The sequence below is a fragment of the Bombina bombina genome, chromosome 4, assembly GCF_027579735.1.
Source record: "Bombina bombina isolate aBomBom1 chromosome 4, aBomBom1.pri, whole genome shotgun sequence".
In the NCBI taxonomy this organism is placed as follows: Eukaryota; Metazoa; Chordata; class Amphibia; order Anura; family Bombinatoridae; genus Bombina; species Bombina bombina.
The window spans coordinates 703,991,660-704,008,068 of record NC_069502.1 but is presented as its reverse complement, the minus strand read 5'-3'; the positions used below and the strand labels follow the sequence as shown (position 1 = coordinate 704,008,068).

General features: G+C 36.5%; 1 protein-coding gene across 2 annotated transcripts in view; it reads right to left on the bottom strand.

Moving 5' to 3' along the window:
* The window catches only part of MAP7 (microtubule associated protein 7), a 331,637-nt gene extending 316,024 nt beyond the window's left edge, over positions 1–15,613 (bottom strand). For both annotated transcript variants that reach the window (XM_053710889.1, XM_053710890.1), the window contains exon 1: positions 15,505–15,613. In XM_053710889.1, coding sequence (XP_053566864.1) covers positions 15,505–15,583 — 79 coding nt within the window. In that variant the 5' untranslated portion in view covers positions 15,584–15,613. The remainder of the gene's footprint in view (positions 1–15,504) is intronic.
* Positions 15,614–16,409: the final 796 nt, after the last annotated feature.

The following is a 16,409-nucleotide window of genomic DNA, read 5'->3' as shown; positions in this document are numbered from 1 at the left end:
GCCTCGCCATTAACCCTTTCTTTTAAGTTTCCAAATTCTACAGCTCTAACTCCCCCTCACAAATTTCCTTCTATGGCTGTATCTATATCCAGTTTTTCTTTGGTAGAATGCAAAAGTGCACAGTGATTATCTGCTGGAGCATGCCTAGAGACTGTGAACTCAGTTGAAATACAATGCCTGTGTCTAAACACAGATAAGAGGGGGTGGATCAGACTACTCCAGACAACATGGCTATGTAATGAATTTTGCTTATTTTTGAAAATTATTTTAAAATACTTTCCAGCAATTTTTAAAAAATGTAATTATGCAAACTATTTGTACTTAATTAGCCCTTTTAGGATATGCACAGATCTCAACATGTTTTATGGCACTTTAAAAAAGACACAATACCCAAATGTTGAATCACTTGAAAGTGATGCAGTATATCTGTAAAATGCTGAATAGAAAATTTTACATGAACAGATCAATGTAAAAAGTAATATATTTTACCTTAAATGCATTTAGTAGCCACATCCCATTGTAAAAGGACTTTGAGCTAGACATGTGCAAACGAATGTCGAATATGGCCGTGGATAGCAGCATTCCGCTCTTTTAGGAGACAGATTTATTTGTGTAATAGAGCAACACACAAAGCTCTCTCCTTAAAGATTTCCACTTCTTAAAAATCCCACTACCCTCAGCCATATTCAGCATTTGGTCTATGTTTAGCATCCCATCAGGAAGTTAGCACTAATGAAGCTGGTGGTTTGTTTTTCCCCACCTGCAGATGACAATAAAAACAATAGGATTGAACAATGTGAGGTAAAATATCTTCCTTTTTTATATAGAGTTGTTCATGTGATATTTTCTGGTCAGCTTTTTACAGATATACTGCATCACTTTCAAGTGATTTAGCATATAGTATTAGGTCCCTTTAATAAAAAAAAAAGTGAATACATATTGCACACAAATATAAATAAATTGGAATTGGCAAAAAAATAATAAATACAATTGTATTCCACAAAGTCAGTGACAATGCTCTGCATCTGTACTGGAAGATAACAGTATACGTTAGTGTAACCTTCAGATAAACACAACAAAATATCCATTATCATATCCAAAATTTAGCTTAAGTTGACCAGTTTGTAATTTTTTTTTAATTATTTCAATTTTTTCCATACAACGCTATACAAATCTGTATGCCACCACCGTCAGATGATTCGCCTATGTAACAATTACCTTTTTTGTAAGGAATCACTTTTTCAAATTACTTCTGAACCTGCTGACCTCCATCTTCATATTAAACTCTTGTTCTAGTTTTCCTTCTCCCTTTAAAATGCCATTAAATACAGAATGACATAATTATCAAATTCACAATAAAAAGGAAATGCAGTAGAACTTACTATGAATTTCAAATGCGCAGTAGATTTTTTTTTCTCCAACAAATTTTCTTCCATTACCTTGCCCCCTATATCATATAGTAACCATCTGCCAATCACAGACAGAAAGTGAACATGTATAATGGAAGTGGAAATTTTTTAAAATGGCATGCTCTGCTTGAACCATGAAATGTTAATTTTAAATTGAATTTAGAACATGCCCACATGACTGAATAAAAAGACCACTTTTAACCACAAGGAACCATTTAACATTATACATCACTTTAATAAAGTATAAAAAAAACACAACAAATTGATACTTCCCCCTTTAACACACAAACACAATACAATATTATAATGGCAAGCAACATGAGTAGTTATTGGGGCCTATCTATCAAGCTCCGTACGGAGCTTGAGGGCCTGTGTTTCTGGCGAGCCTGCAGGCTAGCCAGAAACACCAGTTATGAAGCAGCGGTCTAAAGACCGCTGCTCCATAACCCTGTCCGCCTGCTCTGATGAGGCGGACAGGAATCGCCGGAATTCAACCTGATCGAGTACGATCAGGTTGATTGAGACCCCCTACTGGCGGCGGCCGCGAGTCTGCAGGGGGCGGGGTTTCACCAGCAGCTCACAAGAGCTGCTGGTGAAATGCTGAATACAGGGAGAGCGTATTGCTCTCCGCATTCAGCGATGTCTGTCGGACCTGATCCGCACTGTCGGATCAGGTCTGAAAGACATATGATAAATAGGCCTCATTGTCTACATATGCTTCCTAAGATTTATCCTCTCTGCTACGTGCCACTGCAAGATATTTTTCCACATTGCAGACAATAATTACAAAATTGCCTCATAATGCTAAACCTCATCTTGTTTTACAGAAAAAGCAAGAACAATAAACTGCCATTATACTGGGCACCAGGACACCATGGACTCGATTTATGAAGCCATTCTCTTAACTTTGACTGCAGGTTCACACAAGCAAAGGAGTTATCAAGCTGCTTCCCTGCCCTGTTCTCCACTTCTTAGGTGGAGAATTTCAATATTTTTAATATCCCCATTCTCTTACGACCCGTGAGATTGACAGCTCCTGCCCGCATGCGATTGGCTGTGTGTGGGCAGGGTAAATTGCAGGCAACACATTGCTGCCACCAGAGGAGATGCGAGGTAAACAGGAGCGAATATGTACACCCCTGTCCACCGTGGATTATAAATCGAGTTCCATATATGTGTTGAGCCCTGTCCAGAGTGATGGTAAACCTTGGAAAAACAAAAACAAAAAAAACCCCACAATCTTTTCATAAAATGAATAAATTCTTTAATCAAGGTGACCGATTAAAAGGACACATTTAAAATGCAGTTTTGCATTAAAAATACTTTTTAACCCCATTGTTTAAAGTGATGGTAAACGTTCCCTTAGGTATAAGCAGATTCGGAATGTTAGCGATATTTTAGATGGAGTTTAATTCGTCAGTTGAAGTGAAGATGCACTTTATCTTACTTTCTAATGTAGCACTGAAATGTAAATACCCTGCGCTCTGGCTACCCACTTCAAAAACATTTTTTTTGTGAGTGAACGGTTTGAACTGTTCGAGCTACAAAACAAAATTGTGTGAGTGCTGTATATCTATAGTGGCCCTGGACTGCAAACCAATGCAAACTAACAAAATCACAGATGAAATGCTTTTTAAGCAAGTAAAATGCGGAAAATGCTGTAAAGTAAAAATGCTTTCAAAAATAGAAAGGTTAATAGTTTTTTTATTACTTATTTTAATCTGAATCAAATCAATATTTGGTGTGACCACCCTTTGTTTTCAAAACGGCATAAATTCTTCTAATACACTTGCACAAAATCAGGGATTTTGTAGGCATAAAGTCAGATGCGTTATTAAACAATTATACCAAACAGCTACTAATGAGACTCAATTGAATATGTAGGCTGGAACACAAACATTAACTGAATCAGAAACAGCTGTGTAGAAGGAATAAAACTGGGTGAAGAACAGCCAAACTCTGCTAACAAGATGAGGTTGCTAAAGACAGTTTAATGTCAAAAGTCATACACCATAGCAAGACTGAACACAGCAATAAGACACAATTCATTTATACTGAAAAGGTAATACATCTCTCAGGCAGAAATTTCAAGGCAGACAGGGGTTTCAATGTCTGGTGTTTGAAGAAGCACAAAACACAGGCAAAGTTAAAGGATTGTAGATGCAAGGATTGGCCAAGGAAAGAAACATCATGCTTACTTCCCTTTGTAATTGGAAGATATCCAGCAGTTACATCAGCTCAGCATTGGCAGAAACCAGTAATACCCTGGTAAATCTACTTTCTGGAGAAGTCAAAGGAGCCATAACTCTGATGTAAAAACAAGAGCAAACAACTTAATTATGCACGAAAACAAAGGAACTGGGGTGCAGAAAAATGGCAACAGGTGCTCTGGACTAATGAGTAAAATTTTAAATATTTGATTGTAGCAGAAGGAAGTTTATTCGCTGAAGGTCTGGGCAGCAATACAAGAATGAGTGACTACAGATAACAGTGAACAGAGGTTCCTTGCAAGTTTGAAGCTGTATTTCTGCAATTGGAATTGGGGATTTGTTCAGAATTAATGGTCTTCTCAATGTTGGGAAGTAAAGACAGATACTTATCCATCATGCAATACACCCAAAGAGGCATCTGATTGGCCCAAAATGTATCCTGCAGCATGACAATGACCCCAAACTACAGCCAAAGTCAGTAAGAACTATCTGTTGTGTAAGGAACAAGAAGTCCTGAAAGTGATGGTATGGCTCCCACAGAGCCCTGATCTCATCACTATCAAGTCTTTCTGGGCTTACATGAATAGACCGAAGCTACTGAGGCTGCCTAAATCCACAAAAGAACCGTGGTTAGTTGTCCAAGATGTTTAGAACAACCTACCTACCAAGTACCTTAACAAACTGTGTGCAAGTGTACCTAGAAGAATTTATGCCGTTTTGAAGGCAAATGGTAGTTGCAAAAAATATTGATTTAATTTAGATTTTTCTTCAGTTCACTCACTTATTTTATTAATTGATAAAAATATTAAAATGTATATTTTTGAAAGCATTTTTTTTTACAACTGTCTGAAACTTTTGCACAGTAGGTAGTGTATTTAGATATGCATATTATTACAAACTATTTAAAAAAAAAAAGTACAAAAACAAAGTTTTTAATTAGCAATTCCTAAAAGTGACAAAATAAACAAAAGCGATGGCTATGCTGAAACAGCAGTGATATTAAATATCCTGCTTTAGGTTCTGGTGATTATTTTAAATAAAAGAATAAGCCAAATAGATCATGTTGCATTCTGGAAATTAGAGTAGGCTGACATTGTTCTGAGAAATAATAAAGTTATAAACACAGGAGTCTGTTTACAGACTATGCCTCAGACACATGCAACACACAGTATTTGACTGTCATTACAATTAAAAATGTTTGGTAAACATCTCTGGACTAGACTTATAATGGTTGTCAGAGTCATTACTAGGTTTATAGGTGCTACCTAGGGCAGGTACTGGACTTTGACAACTGTTATAGGCCAATGGAAGAATAGGATCCAAATGCACTTCTTATTGAGTTCCCCTCTGAGAGAGAAGGGCAAAGCCCCCAAGTGTTGCCAGATTTAAAATGTTTTGATGCCAGGCAAACCTTTGGTACATAATAAAAACTGTGAGCCATGACTTCCTGGCTACCAGAATTTGTCAAGTCCTATTATCAAAAGACATCCCGTGCTGGCTTGTGTGCAAGTTCAACCCTTGTGTCCTTCAGTGGCAGTATTTAGGACAACTGCATGACTGTAGGGAGTCAGCTACAAATTATTTGCATGTACATTAGATGTTGAGGTTGATTTTGCAATAAGATGTTTGTGGATAATAGCAGGTGGTAAAATAAATAAACCCAAGAATAAAAGAATATATAATGCAACTATGCTTTTTGGATTCACATCATTAAAAGGGACACAAAACACGTTGAGATTGCAATTATAAGTACAGGTACAAATCCCCACATCTGGAAGTCTAAATTTCCGGATCTAAATAAAGGTTGCATGTATAAGCAGTATTATAATAGATAAATAATGCCTAAATGACAGATGTTGTTTACTAGATATGTGCATTTGGGGGTTTCAAATACCTCAGTATGTGGAAGAAGGTGGAAGCTCATGCCGTTCGGCTACTGTAGAAGCCAAATTTATTCTTGTGAAACTGCAGCACACTAGGATCTGAATTTGCACAGATCCTGGTGTGTTGCAATTTCACAAGAATAAATTTGGCACAGAAAATAGAGTGGTGGCACAAGCGGCCACCTTGTTCCGCATTCGGAGATATCAAAAAACCTCCAAATGCACATATCGATTGTTTACACTTAGGCCCATTCCTTTTCCAAGCTGATGCAAAAATACAAATATTCCAAAATCCAGTCCCACCCAGTTTGGATAAATGGTTTTGTGCCAGTACTTTACATGTACTTTACTTTTGAAAAATATGAGTTTTCCAATTCTAAGAATTGTTCACACTAGAGACTTCCCAGGCCTAACCCTCCTCACCAGAGACTTCCCAGGCCTAACCCTCCTCACCAGAGACTTCCCAGGCCTAACCCTCCTCACCAGAGACTTCCCATGCCTAACCCTCCTCACCAGAGACTTCCCAGGCCTAACCCTCCTCACCAGAGACTTCCCAGGCCTAACCCTCCTCACCAGAGACTTCCCAAGCCTAACCCTCCTCACCAGAGACTTCCCAAGCCTAACCCTCCTCACCAGAGACTTCCCAAGCCTAACCCTCCTCACCAGAGACTTCCCAAGCCTAACCCTCCTCACCAGAGACTTCCCAAGCCTAACCCTCCTCACCAGAGACTTCCCAAGCCTAACCCTCCTCAACAATGAGACATCCCAAGCCTAACCCTCCTCAACAATGAGACTTCCCAAGCCTAACCGTCCTCTCCCCAGAGACTTCCCAAGCCTAACCGTCCTCTCCGCAGAGACTTCCCAAGCCTAACCGTCCTCTCCCCAGAGACTTCCCAAGCCTAACCGTCCTCTCCCCAGAGACTTCCCAAGCCTAACCGTCCTCTCCCCAGAGACTTCCCAAGCCTAACCGTCCTCTCCCCAGAGACTTCCCAAGCCTAACCGTCCTCTCCCCAGAGACTTCCCAAGCCTAACCGTCCTCTTCCCAGAGACTTCCCAAGCCTAACCGTCCTCTTCCCAGAGACTTCCCAAGCCTAACCGTCCTCTTCCCAGAGACTTCCCAAGCCTAACCGTCCTCTCCCCAGAGACTTCCCAAGCCTAACCGTCCTCTCCCCAGAGACTTCCCAAGCCTAACCGTCCTCTCCCCAGAGACTTCCCAAGCCTAACCGTCCTCTCCCCAGAGACTTCCCAAGCCTAACCGTCCTCTCCCCAGAGACTTCCCAAGCCTAACCCTCCTCTCCCCAGAGACTTCCCAAGCCTAACCCTCCTCTCACAAGAGACTTCCCAAGCCTAACCCTCCTCTCACTAGAGACTTCCCAAGCCTAACCCTCCTCTCACTAGAGACTTCACAAGCCTAACCCTCCTCTCACTAGAGACTTAACAAGCCTAACCCTCCTCTCACTAGAGACTTCACAAGCCTAACCCTCCTCTCACTAGAGACTTCACAAGCATAACACTCTTCACCAGAGACTTCACAAGTCTAACTCTCCTGTCACCAGAGATTTCACAAGCCTAACCCTCCTCACCAGAGACTTCACAAGCATATCCCTCCTCACCAGAGACTTCACAAGCATATCCCTCCTCACCAGAGACTTCACAAACCTATAGACTTGTTTGCTCCAGTAAGACGTCCAGATTGGCTCCTTAAAAAAAGGCAAGTAGTGGAAAGAGTTTGGTCCCTGAAAAATAACTGCAGCAAACTGTGTTAAACTGTTCTGAAAGAGTTCACATTTGGATGGAATATTAATTTATTGCAAGAGAAAATAAAGGTATTGGAATAACAAGGTGTTTTATGTTTCTTTAAATAGTTCTCATGAAATACAATGCTTTCATTAAAAGAAACATCATAATGTTCTTCCAATAGAAATATCTCTAACACATGTAGTAGCATTTGTTCCAATAACTTTGTAGCCAGCAAGCCACATAATAGCTAATTGGTCCACTAAAACTATACTTCCATTATACAAGTTACTTTTCTTCAGCACCAATACAAGAGTCAGTATTGTGACAAATTATTGGCATCCAAGTCTAGGGAATCAGAAGGAATTTTAATGCAGCAGCATGACTATTCCAAATCAAGACATAATGTATACTCATTCAACAAGCTGGAACCTGACTTTTGACGACATTAAGGCTACTTATGTCTATAAATAATAAATTGTTCGATCTGTAGGAAGCAATGGGAGGAACAGCAACTAACCATCTGATTTAGGCGACTATAAATATCACAAGGTTTTTGTTATGCAGTACTGCCTATTAATGACTCATTACGGTAATTGATGTTGTAAATTTATCACTCCCTATGTCTGCCCTATTAATTAACACTTATTGGTTTTATTTTGTTGAATCCATCTTCAATAAGACAAAATTCCCCACCCTCTAACAGACATTTTACCTGATGTCTATTGTAGGGATAAACAAAATCAGAACATATATAAAGCACCAGACATCATTACATTTATCAACAGGGAAGAAATTGGGATGAAGGATAGAGAGCCTATGTGTTCGTATATATGTTTACGTTTATGCAAGTGCTAACGTGGTACAATCATCTGTGAATGTCTGTACTTGACAGGGTATTCTGGGGTAGAATAACCCAGAAAAGAAATGTCTAACTATGATGTAATGCATTTAATCACACATATATACAGCCTAAATGTATTCAATCCAATAGTCCTCTAGACTATTGGTACTATGGTGTGTGGAGTCTAGAGGACTATTGGATTATATACTTTCCTTATGACCAGGGTACTCAGCAACATATTTCATAGACCTCCAACATAAGCAGGCACTCACCGGGTTTGAAGTGGCAAAAAAACTTTATTCCAACAGAGTGCCTGCTTATGTTGGAGGTATATATATATATATATATATATATATATATATATTTATTTTTTTGAGGAATATGGATATACCTCCCTAATGTATGGCTTTAGGACGTTCCATGCCGTCCTAACGGTGCTAAAGCCCAGCGCAGTTAGCACGGTATGGAACATCCTAAGGGTGAGAAGGGTTTTTTAATATATATATATATATATATATATATATATATATATATATATATATATATATATATATATATATATATATATATATATATATATATATATATATATATATATATATATATCTATACAGAACTTCCGCCTACACACCGAGACTCCAAGTGGATAAACACAGTCAAGTGACTTTTTTGTTAGACCTCCTCTCTGCCCGGAGTGTGCGTAAAGCGATAGATCAAGTTGCTACGCTCACAGACAACACAGTTCAAATATGACAATGCAAGGTGCAAGAAAAGATAAAAACACCATTTATTGAAATCCTTAAATACAGCAGACATGGAAGATTTCCAAGTACAGGTCTTCTGATGTGTATCGCCTCTAGGGGGCATGAAACGCATCAGACGACCTGTACTTGGATATCTTCCATGTCTGCTGTATTTTAAGGATTTCAATAAATAATGTTAACTGTTCTTGCACCTTGTAGTGCCGTATTTGAACTGTGTTATCTGTTTTATACATATATATTATTAATATAACACTTATATTTCATGTGTTATGAACATTATGGGTTAAATGCATTCATAGTTTTTCTATTTTTAACTACTGGTAAAATCTCATCATTAGCCAAGAAACTGAAACCTTAAATGGATTGTTTTTCTTATGGAATAATGACATAGCGAATCCATATTAGTTGTGGTTCAAATTAATAAAAGGTGTCCTGCCCAAATACACAAGATAAGAGCCCCAGGTGTCAGCTATTGCTTTAGGATAGTAAAAGGGAGTGACGCTTAAATTGTATTTTGCAGACAAGAACATCTATTGTAGAGGAGAAGAACAAAATATTTTTCCAACATTCTAAAGTAAACATTTTGCATTTCAAGGGTTTAATTTGTGTTGCACATGTCCTTAAGAAGGGCTAAAATAGAATTTCTCTATAAATTGCTGGGGTACAAATAATCATTACACATTTCTTATGTGGGCACAATTGACCTGTCAATACCAAGACACCTAAACATGCTGGTATTGTCTCTATCATTCACATTTCCACTTGAAGCACTGGAGGAGTTCCTCAAGCTGCACGTGTACAAGAAAAGCAATCAGTATTTAGTTTGGAGAAGTGGAGGGACTGATAAATATATTACAGGGCTGCACTGTGCCCCACCCCTGTTATATGTTCAACAATCCTATCCTAGTCATTAAAAGAATGCCAGGAACTAAACCTGTGGAAGTGGAATTACAGAACCATCTACCTACCATTATAAATGCTGAAAAGATGATAACCTTTGTCCCAGTCCAGTATGCTTACAGCTATAGCAACCTTCATTTCATCAAACTATTCCCAATAAAATATCAGGTTATGTTTAACCAGCTGCATTCAGCATTAGTCTTTGCTTTCAATTACATTTCCCTTAAAAAGATATAAATTTATTGTAAACCATCATGTGCTAATTGACAGGAAATGTTACTAGATAGAGCCAGAGCTTGCTTCCCTTGACACTGGGAAACATGGTGCCCTAGAATAAAAGGATGCTAGGTGCCTAGAATTTAACTGAACAGTGTTTCAGCTGGTTCTCCAGTGAAATGTATTTAATAAATGGACACAACTGGTCTGATATGGGCATATGCCTGACAGGAGTTACAGGACTATGGGTTTGATCTAAGATTCAATTTGGGCATATAAATGGCAGGATCTGCAGAGGCAACGGGTCTGATCTGAGGTCAGCTCACAACACCAGCTACCAAATTCTAGGTGTCCAGTATTTCTGTGTAGGACAACTGGCAACCATACCCAGAAACCCTTTACATCCGACAATCATAGCTTTTACTTCAAATATCTGAGGTTTTGGATGCTTTGAGTAGTCATGCACCACCACTAGACATCCAGGGATGATCAATTTTGTAGTAAAATGATCAAATAAAACATATGGATAGCAATACATGCTGTCAAAGGAATGGGCCTATTTGGCATAGGTCAAAGTACACCTCTAGAGAGAGAGATATTCCTTGTGTGAACACCTGTTAGATTGGTTAATATTCATGGTATGGCTGCTAAACAACTGCAAACATTGCTACCCAATATGCTTCAGTTATGTCTGTCAGTCTAGGAATTAATAGGATGCCTGGATCTGAGACCTCATTTTGGTAATCTGCACTTGAGTAACCCATGAAGTGTTTATCATCTAAAATCTGTCTTTTGTAGACAAATGAGCTACCATTAAAATTATTATGTCTGTTCTAAAAAAAAATTAAACTTAGGAAAATGGCATATAATGAATAAAGGTCTTGATTATGTATTTAAATGCGAATTGCCAACCTTTACAAAAACAATTACCTGCATTTTTGTTCATATAAGTTATACAAATATGTTAAGATATTATTAAATTGCACAGCTGTATATATGTTGCTAATGTTTTCCAATGAGTACAATTGCTGAATAATATATGATAGTTATATATTCAGAATTTGTGGTACAAACTTAGTATATTTCAGCATTTATGTCTTCTAATGGGCTACTTTCTATATCTATATCATACAGAAAATACACATTAAAATGATTTGCTAGTCATTCCCAATTAAAGAAAGTTTATTGTCCCAATACTTTCACCACCCGACATCTATAAAGTGTTAACAATGTGTGACATGTTTTACATTAAAGGAGAGTTCATTGAGTCATAATGATATCCTTTAAAATTTACTGAAGATTTTATATTTAATAAAATAAATACATAAATATTGTAGACTTGAAGTTCTGTAAACAATGCAGTAGGTAAGGCCAGTATAACGCTTGGTTGTTTAGGAAAAGGAATTAACAACAAGTTCAAAATGTTATAATTATGTCACTTAATAGCTCAGTTAGGCCTCATGTTGAACACTATGTAAAGTCCGGAAGATCATATCAACAGAAGGATATACATAAACTTTAAACTGCTAAGCGGATGGCGACTAAAGTTGTACATGATCTAAAAAATAAATATTACAAGCAAACACTATGTTATAGCTAACAGAAGTGAAGACGGAGATTATTAAAGTTGAGTATAATAACATTAAAAAAACAACAACAAAAAACACACTCAACACCAGACATAAGGGTCAGTATGCTCAGAAGTAATTCTCTGTAGGCACTTTTATTACATAGAGTAGATGTCCAACAGAGGTGGTAATTACATATTATAAGGGAATTGAAGATATGTCTGAGAAATGTATTAAGTTGGTGTTTCAACATTCTTACTAAATATGAAATCAATTTATCAATCCCTACGTGAAATAAATGGTAGAGAACAGGAGGTATTCAGCCTTATCATAGTCTTATTGACATAAAAACAATCTTCATATACAGGTGGCCCTCGTTTTACAACGGTTCAATTTACACCGTTTCAGAATAACAACCTTTTTTCCCAGTCATGTGACTGCTATTGAAAAGCATTGAGAAGCAGTTCATTTATTAAAATAACCAGTAGGTGGAGCTGTTCGCTTGTGTTGCAGCAAAGCCAAGCAAGCTGAAATTAATCAGTTTAACCAGACCTGAGCTATCGAGCAGATTTAAAAGGAACAAGATCTTCCTGTCTATAACTCAGTCCAGATTGGAATGCATAGAAAGAACTGTTTGCAGAAAAATGCAAGTGAAGTCTGTGTTGTGTGATTATTTTATTAGGTTTATAATGCTGTTTAGCAAATGTTTTTGTTCATTTAACTTAGTTTAATTATATATTCTGTGTTGTGTGATTATTTTATTAGGTTTATGATGCTGTTTAGCATTTAAAGTCTACATTTCAAAGCTTTTTAAATAATGTATTAGGTGTTACTTTTGACAATTTTGAGAGGGGCCTGGAACCTATCTCCCTCATTTCCCATTGACTTACATTATAAACTGGGTTTCAATTTACAACGGTTTCGATTTACAACCATTCCTTCTGGAACCTAACCCCGGCGTAAACTGAGGGCTACCTGTATAGAATTGTTTTCACTTGAGAATGTGCAAACATTTGTACAGCAATATGGTACAATAGCGTTACCTAGGTTATTGCACAGATCTGTTTCCTACATCTTCCTCAATGCATTTTTTTTTTAAGAGGAACATTGCAATATGATCAAAAGAAAAAACAGAGGGTCAAATAAACTCTACGGGTGGCACAATGATCTAGTGTTGGACAGTTCTGGTAAATATGAACTAAGAAGTGAGTTTATGTTTAGTGACTGTAATTTTACAATATATGCAGCAGTGGTTAAATGTATTTAAAACATACCAGCTAAAATGGATATTAAGGAGTCAACCCCATATTCTTTTATGAGACAAAGAAGAACTTAAATCTATAGATGTATGAACAATAACCCAAAACATTAACAAGTCAAATTTTAGAAGCGGTACATTTTTTCTCCCAAGGATTTTTCAGGCCTGATCTACTGTATGTTACTCTATGGACCATATGTAATATAACTGCACAATTATTAACACAACGGGAGAAACTCTGCAGGGGTTGGCAAATGAATATAAAACTTTGGAGCCAGACATAATATCGTCATGCGTATGACGCCATGTAAAGAATTTAAAGGGACAACATACACCAATTTTCATATAGCTGCATGTAAAAAATAATATGCACAGATACTGATATAAAATCCGGTATAAAACATTTTAAAAACTTACTTAGAAGCTTCCAGTTTAGCACTATTGATGGTTAAGCTGGGACACCCACTAAAAGGGGCTGGGAAAGCAAGAAGAGCAGGCACTCCCCCTCCCCCGCATATGAAAAGATCCATTACATAACCAGGAGCATGCAGACATCAGTATACATCTTAAACTTTGGGGCTTGGTTAGGAGTCTGAAAATCAGCACAAAGTTATTTAAAAATAAACAAAACTATACATTGTTACAAAAACAACCCCAAGATGGGTAATACAAATAAATCATCTACAAAACATGTATGCAAAGAATAATCAAGTGTACAATGTCCCTTTAAGAATTTTGTATACCTCCCTGACTCCTGGGAGTAAGCTTCATCAGTTAATATATATTTGTCACTATATATATATATATATATGTATCTCACTCTCTTTCTCTTTATATATATATATATATATATATATATATATATATATATATATATATATATATATATATATATATATATATATATATATTAATCTTGCTGGCATGTATTATCAGTTTTAGAAGAATCTAGAACAATGCACAGCTAATTTTAATACTTAAAAACATGGAACACTGTTGTAAAAATCAGAAAATGGTGTGTGTGTGTGTGTGATAGATAGAGATAGATAGATAGATAGATAGATAGATAGATAGATAGATAGATAGATAGATAGATAGATAGATAGATAGACAGACAGACAGACAGGCAGGCAGGCAGAGTTCTAAATGTCAAACAGCAAGGCAAGAATAATATCTTGATTAATTACAAATATTACAAACAAGACTGTTTTCATTACTTTACAATTGGACAAACCTATTGAAGCTTCAATAAATTAGTTTGCTGTGGCCAAATACTAAACTAACATTCATAATCACTGTTCAATGTAACATGTCAACTGACCAATTTACCTAGTGAACGGCGCAATTGCACACACACCTGTACTTCTTAGAGTTAAAAGACCAATTAATTCAAAATGACAGATGAGATAAACAAAACACACATTTAAAGAAGCACTTTTTAAACGGATTCTGGAAGTAAAACGAACACAGAATTTCCAATAAGAAAAATATGACAATATAAATCTCAATCAATATATCACCATTCAAAATATGAACTGAAATGTCAACTTAGAAAAAAATGTCAACTTAGAAAATCACAATGATTATAGATGAAAAAAAAAGTGTAAAAGCAATTATCAGTCACATATAATTAAAGGAACAGTAAAAGTATTGCTTTCTTTTTTGCATCTAAAATTACTGTTTTAATAAACACATAACATTTTTTTATGAGATATTTTAATGCTTACAAAACAACTTACTGTTCTTAATGTTTCCAGAGGTGTGTCCCTGTGTACAAATAGACATGTGGCATTTGTCTTTATAAGCCAGTGAGCAAATGATCCTTATGTTCCCACAAACATGCATTCAAGGTTAACTTTTCAAAATATATTGAGTTGATTATATATATATATAAAATGTACATTTAAAAAAATGTGAATGTAGCTGCAAAAAAGTGATTAGCACTGTATATTAGTATAGATCAAAGCTATATTAGAGTACACGAATGATCAGATCACTTTTAGAGTACACAAGGAATGATCAGAGATCTCTTTTAGATTACACGAGTAAGGAATGATCAGAGATCTCTTAGATTACACGAGTAAGGAATGATCAGAGATCTCTTTTAGATTACACGAGTAAGGAATGATCAGATCTCTTTTAGATTACACGAGTAAGGAATGATCAGAGATCTCTTAGATTACACGAGTAAGGAATGATCAGAGATCTCTTTTAGATTACACGAGTAAGGAATGATCAGATCTCTTTTAGATTACACGAGTAAGGAATGATCAGATCTCTTTTAGATTACACGAGTAAGGAGTGATCAGAGATCTCTTTTAGATTACACGAGTAAGGAATGATCAGATCTCTTTCAGATTACACGAGTAAGGAATGATCAGATCACTATACGATCTACAAGTAGGGGCTCTTCCACGCTGGTGACATTAAAGTTTATGAAGCATTGTGTACACAACCAATCATCACTACACACCTGCATTACGAAGTAAATACACCTGCCATAAATAATGTGATGTCACATAGCAAAATACCCAAATAATATGCTGTTTTGCCCAATTAATTATGATGACAAGTCAGTAATTCATTTTATTGGCTTTGCTTTCTGTCTGTTAATGAGCAGACAGATTAGAGACACTGCCGGTGTGACGTGGGTACAGGTGCCATCTCCCCGCCTATAGAATTAGAGATCCATAACCAGACAAGTTTGTGCCTTACCTGCAGGTTGAGGGTTCATCCCGCTCCCCTCTTTCTGTGCTTTCTTGAGCTCCTGTTGCATTTGCTGTTTCTCCGCCATGTCTCACAAGCTGACGTCACCCAGGAGCTGCTGAACCTCCTCCCTAGTCGGGTGTCCCCTGTAGGATCAGGACAGGTGAGTCCTAGCAGCAGGGAATACCTGTGCAGCCATGCCATCTAGCGGCAGACCTTGAGTACTGCACCGACAATATGAAAACGCAAGGAGCATGAGAGTGATTATTATTATTATTATTATTATAGTTCATCAATGTAATTAACACGAGGAATACTTTTAATTCTGTATATATATATATATATATATATATATATATATATATATATATATATATATATATATATATATATATATATATATATATATATATATATATATATATATATATTATTTATTTATTTATTTTTTAAAGATTAAATTCATACTACAGGTATAAAATTAACGGCAAATGAAAACAGGTAGGAAGAGCCTGGAAAAAAAAATAGTTAATTTTAAAAAAGAGATGGTTTGTGGCAGAGAATACTAGTGCATTTAACCTTGTAATGACCAGGGTAGTTTACACGTGGAAAACAAAAGCAGTTTTCATAATTGTGACATGCTGTTATTTACCTAGAATTAATTTGTTTTATTCCATTTCCCTTTATATTTAAATATACCTACACACATAAATATATGATTTTTAAAAAAATGATGATTCGCCATAGACAAAGCGCTTATAAAAGTAAAACCAGGCAATTGGTAAAAATAAACGCATCCAAAAGGTAGGTAATGCAAGCTCAATGCATACGCGTTTCCTGTGTAAAACCAACACACTTGTTCACTGCTGTCTGAGCCTTGACCAGCTTACTTCCTATATATTTAGTTCCCAGCT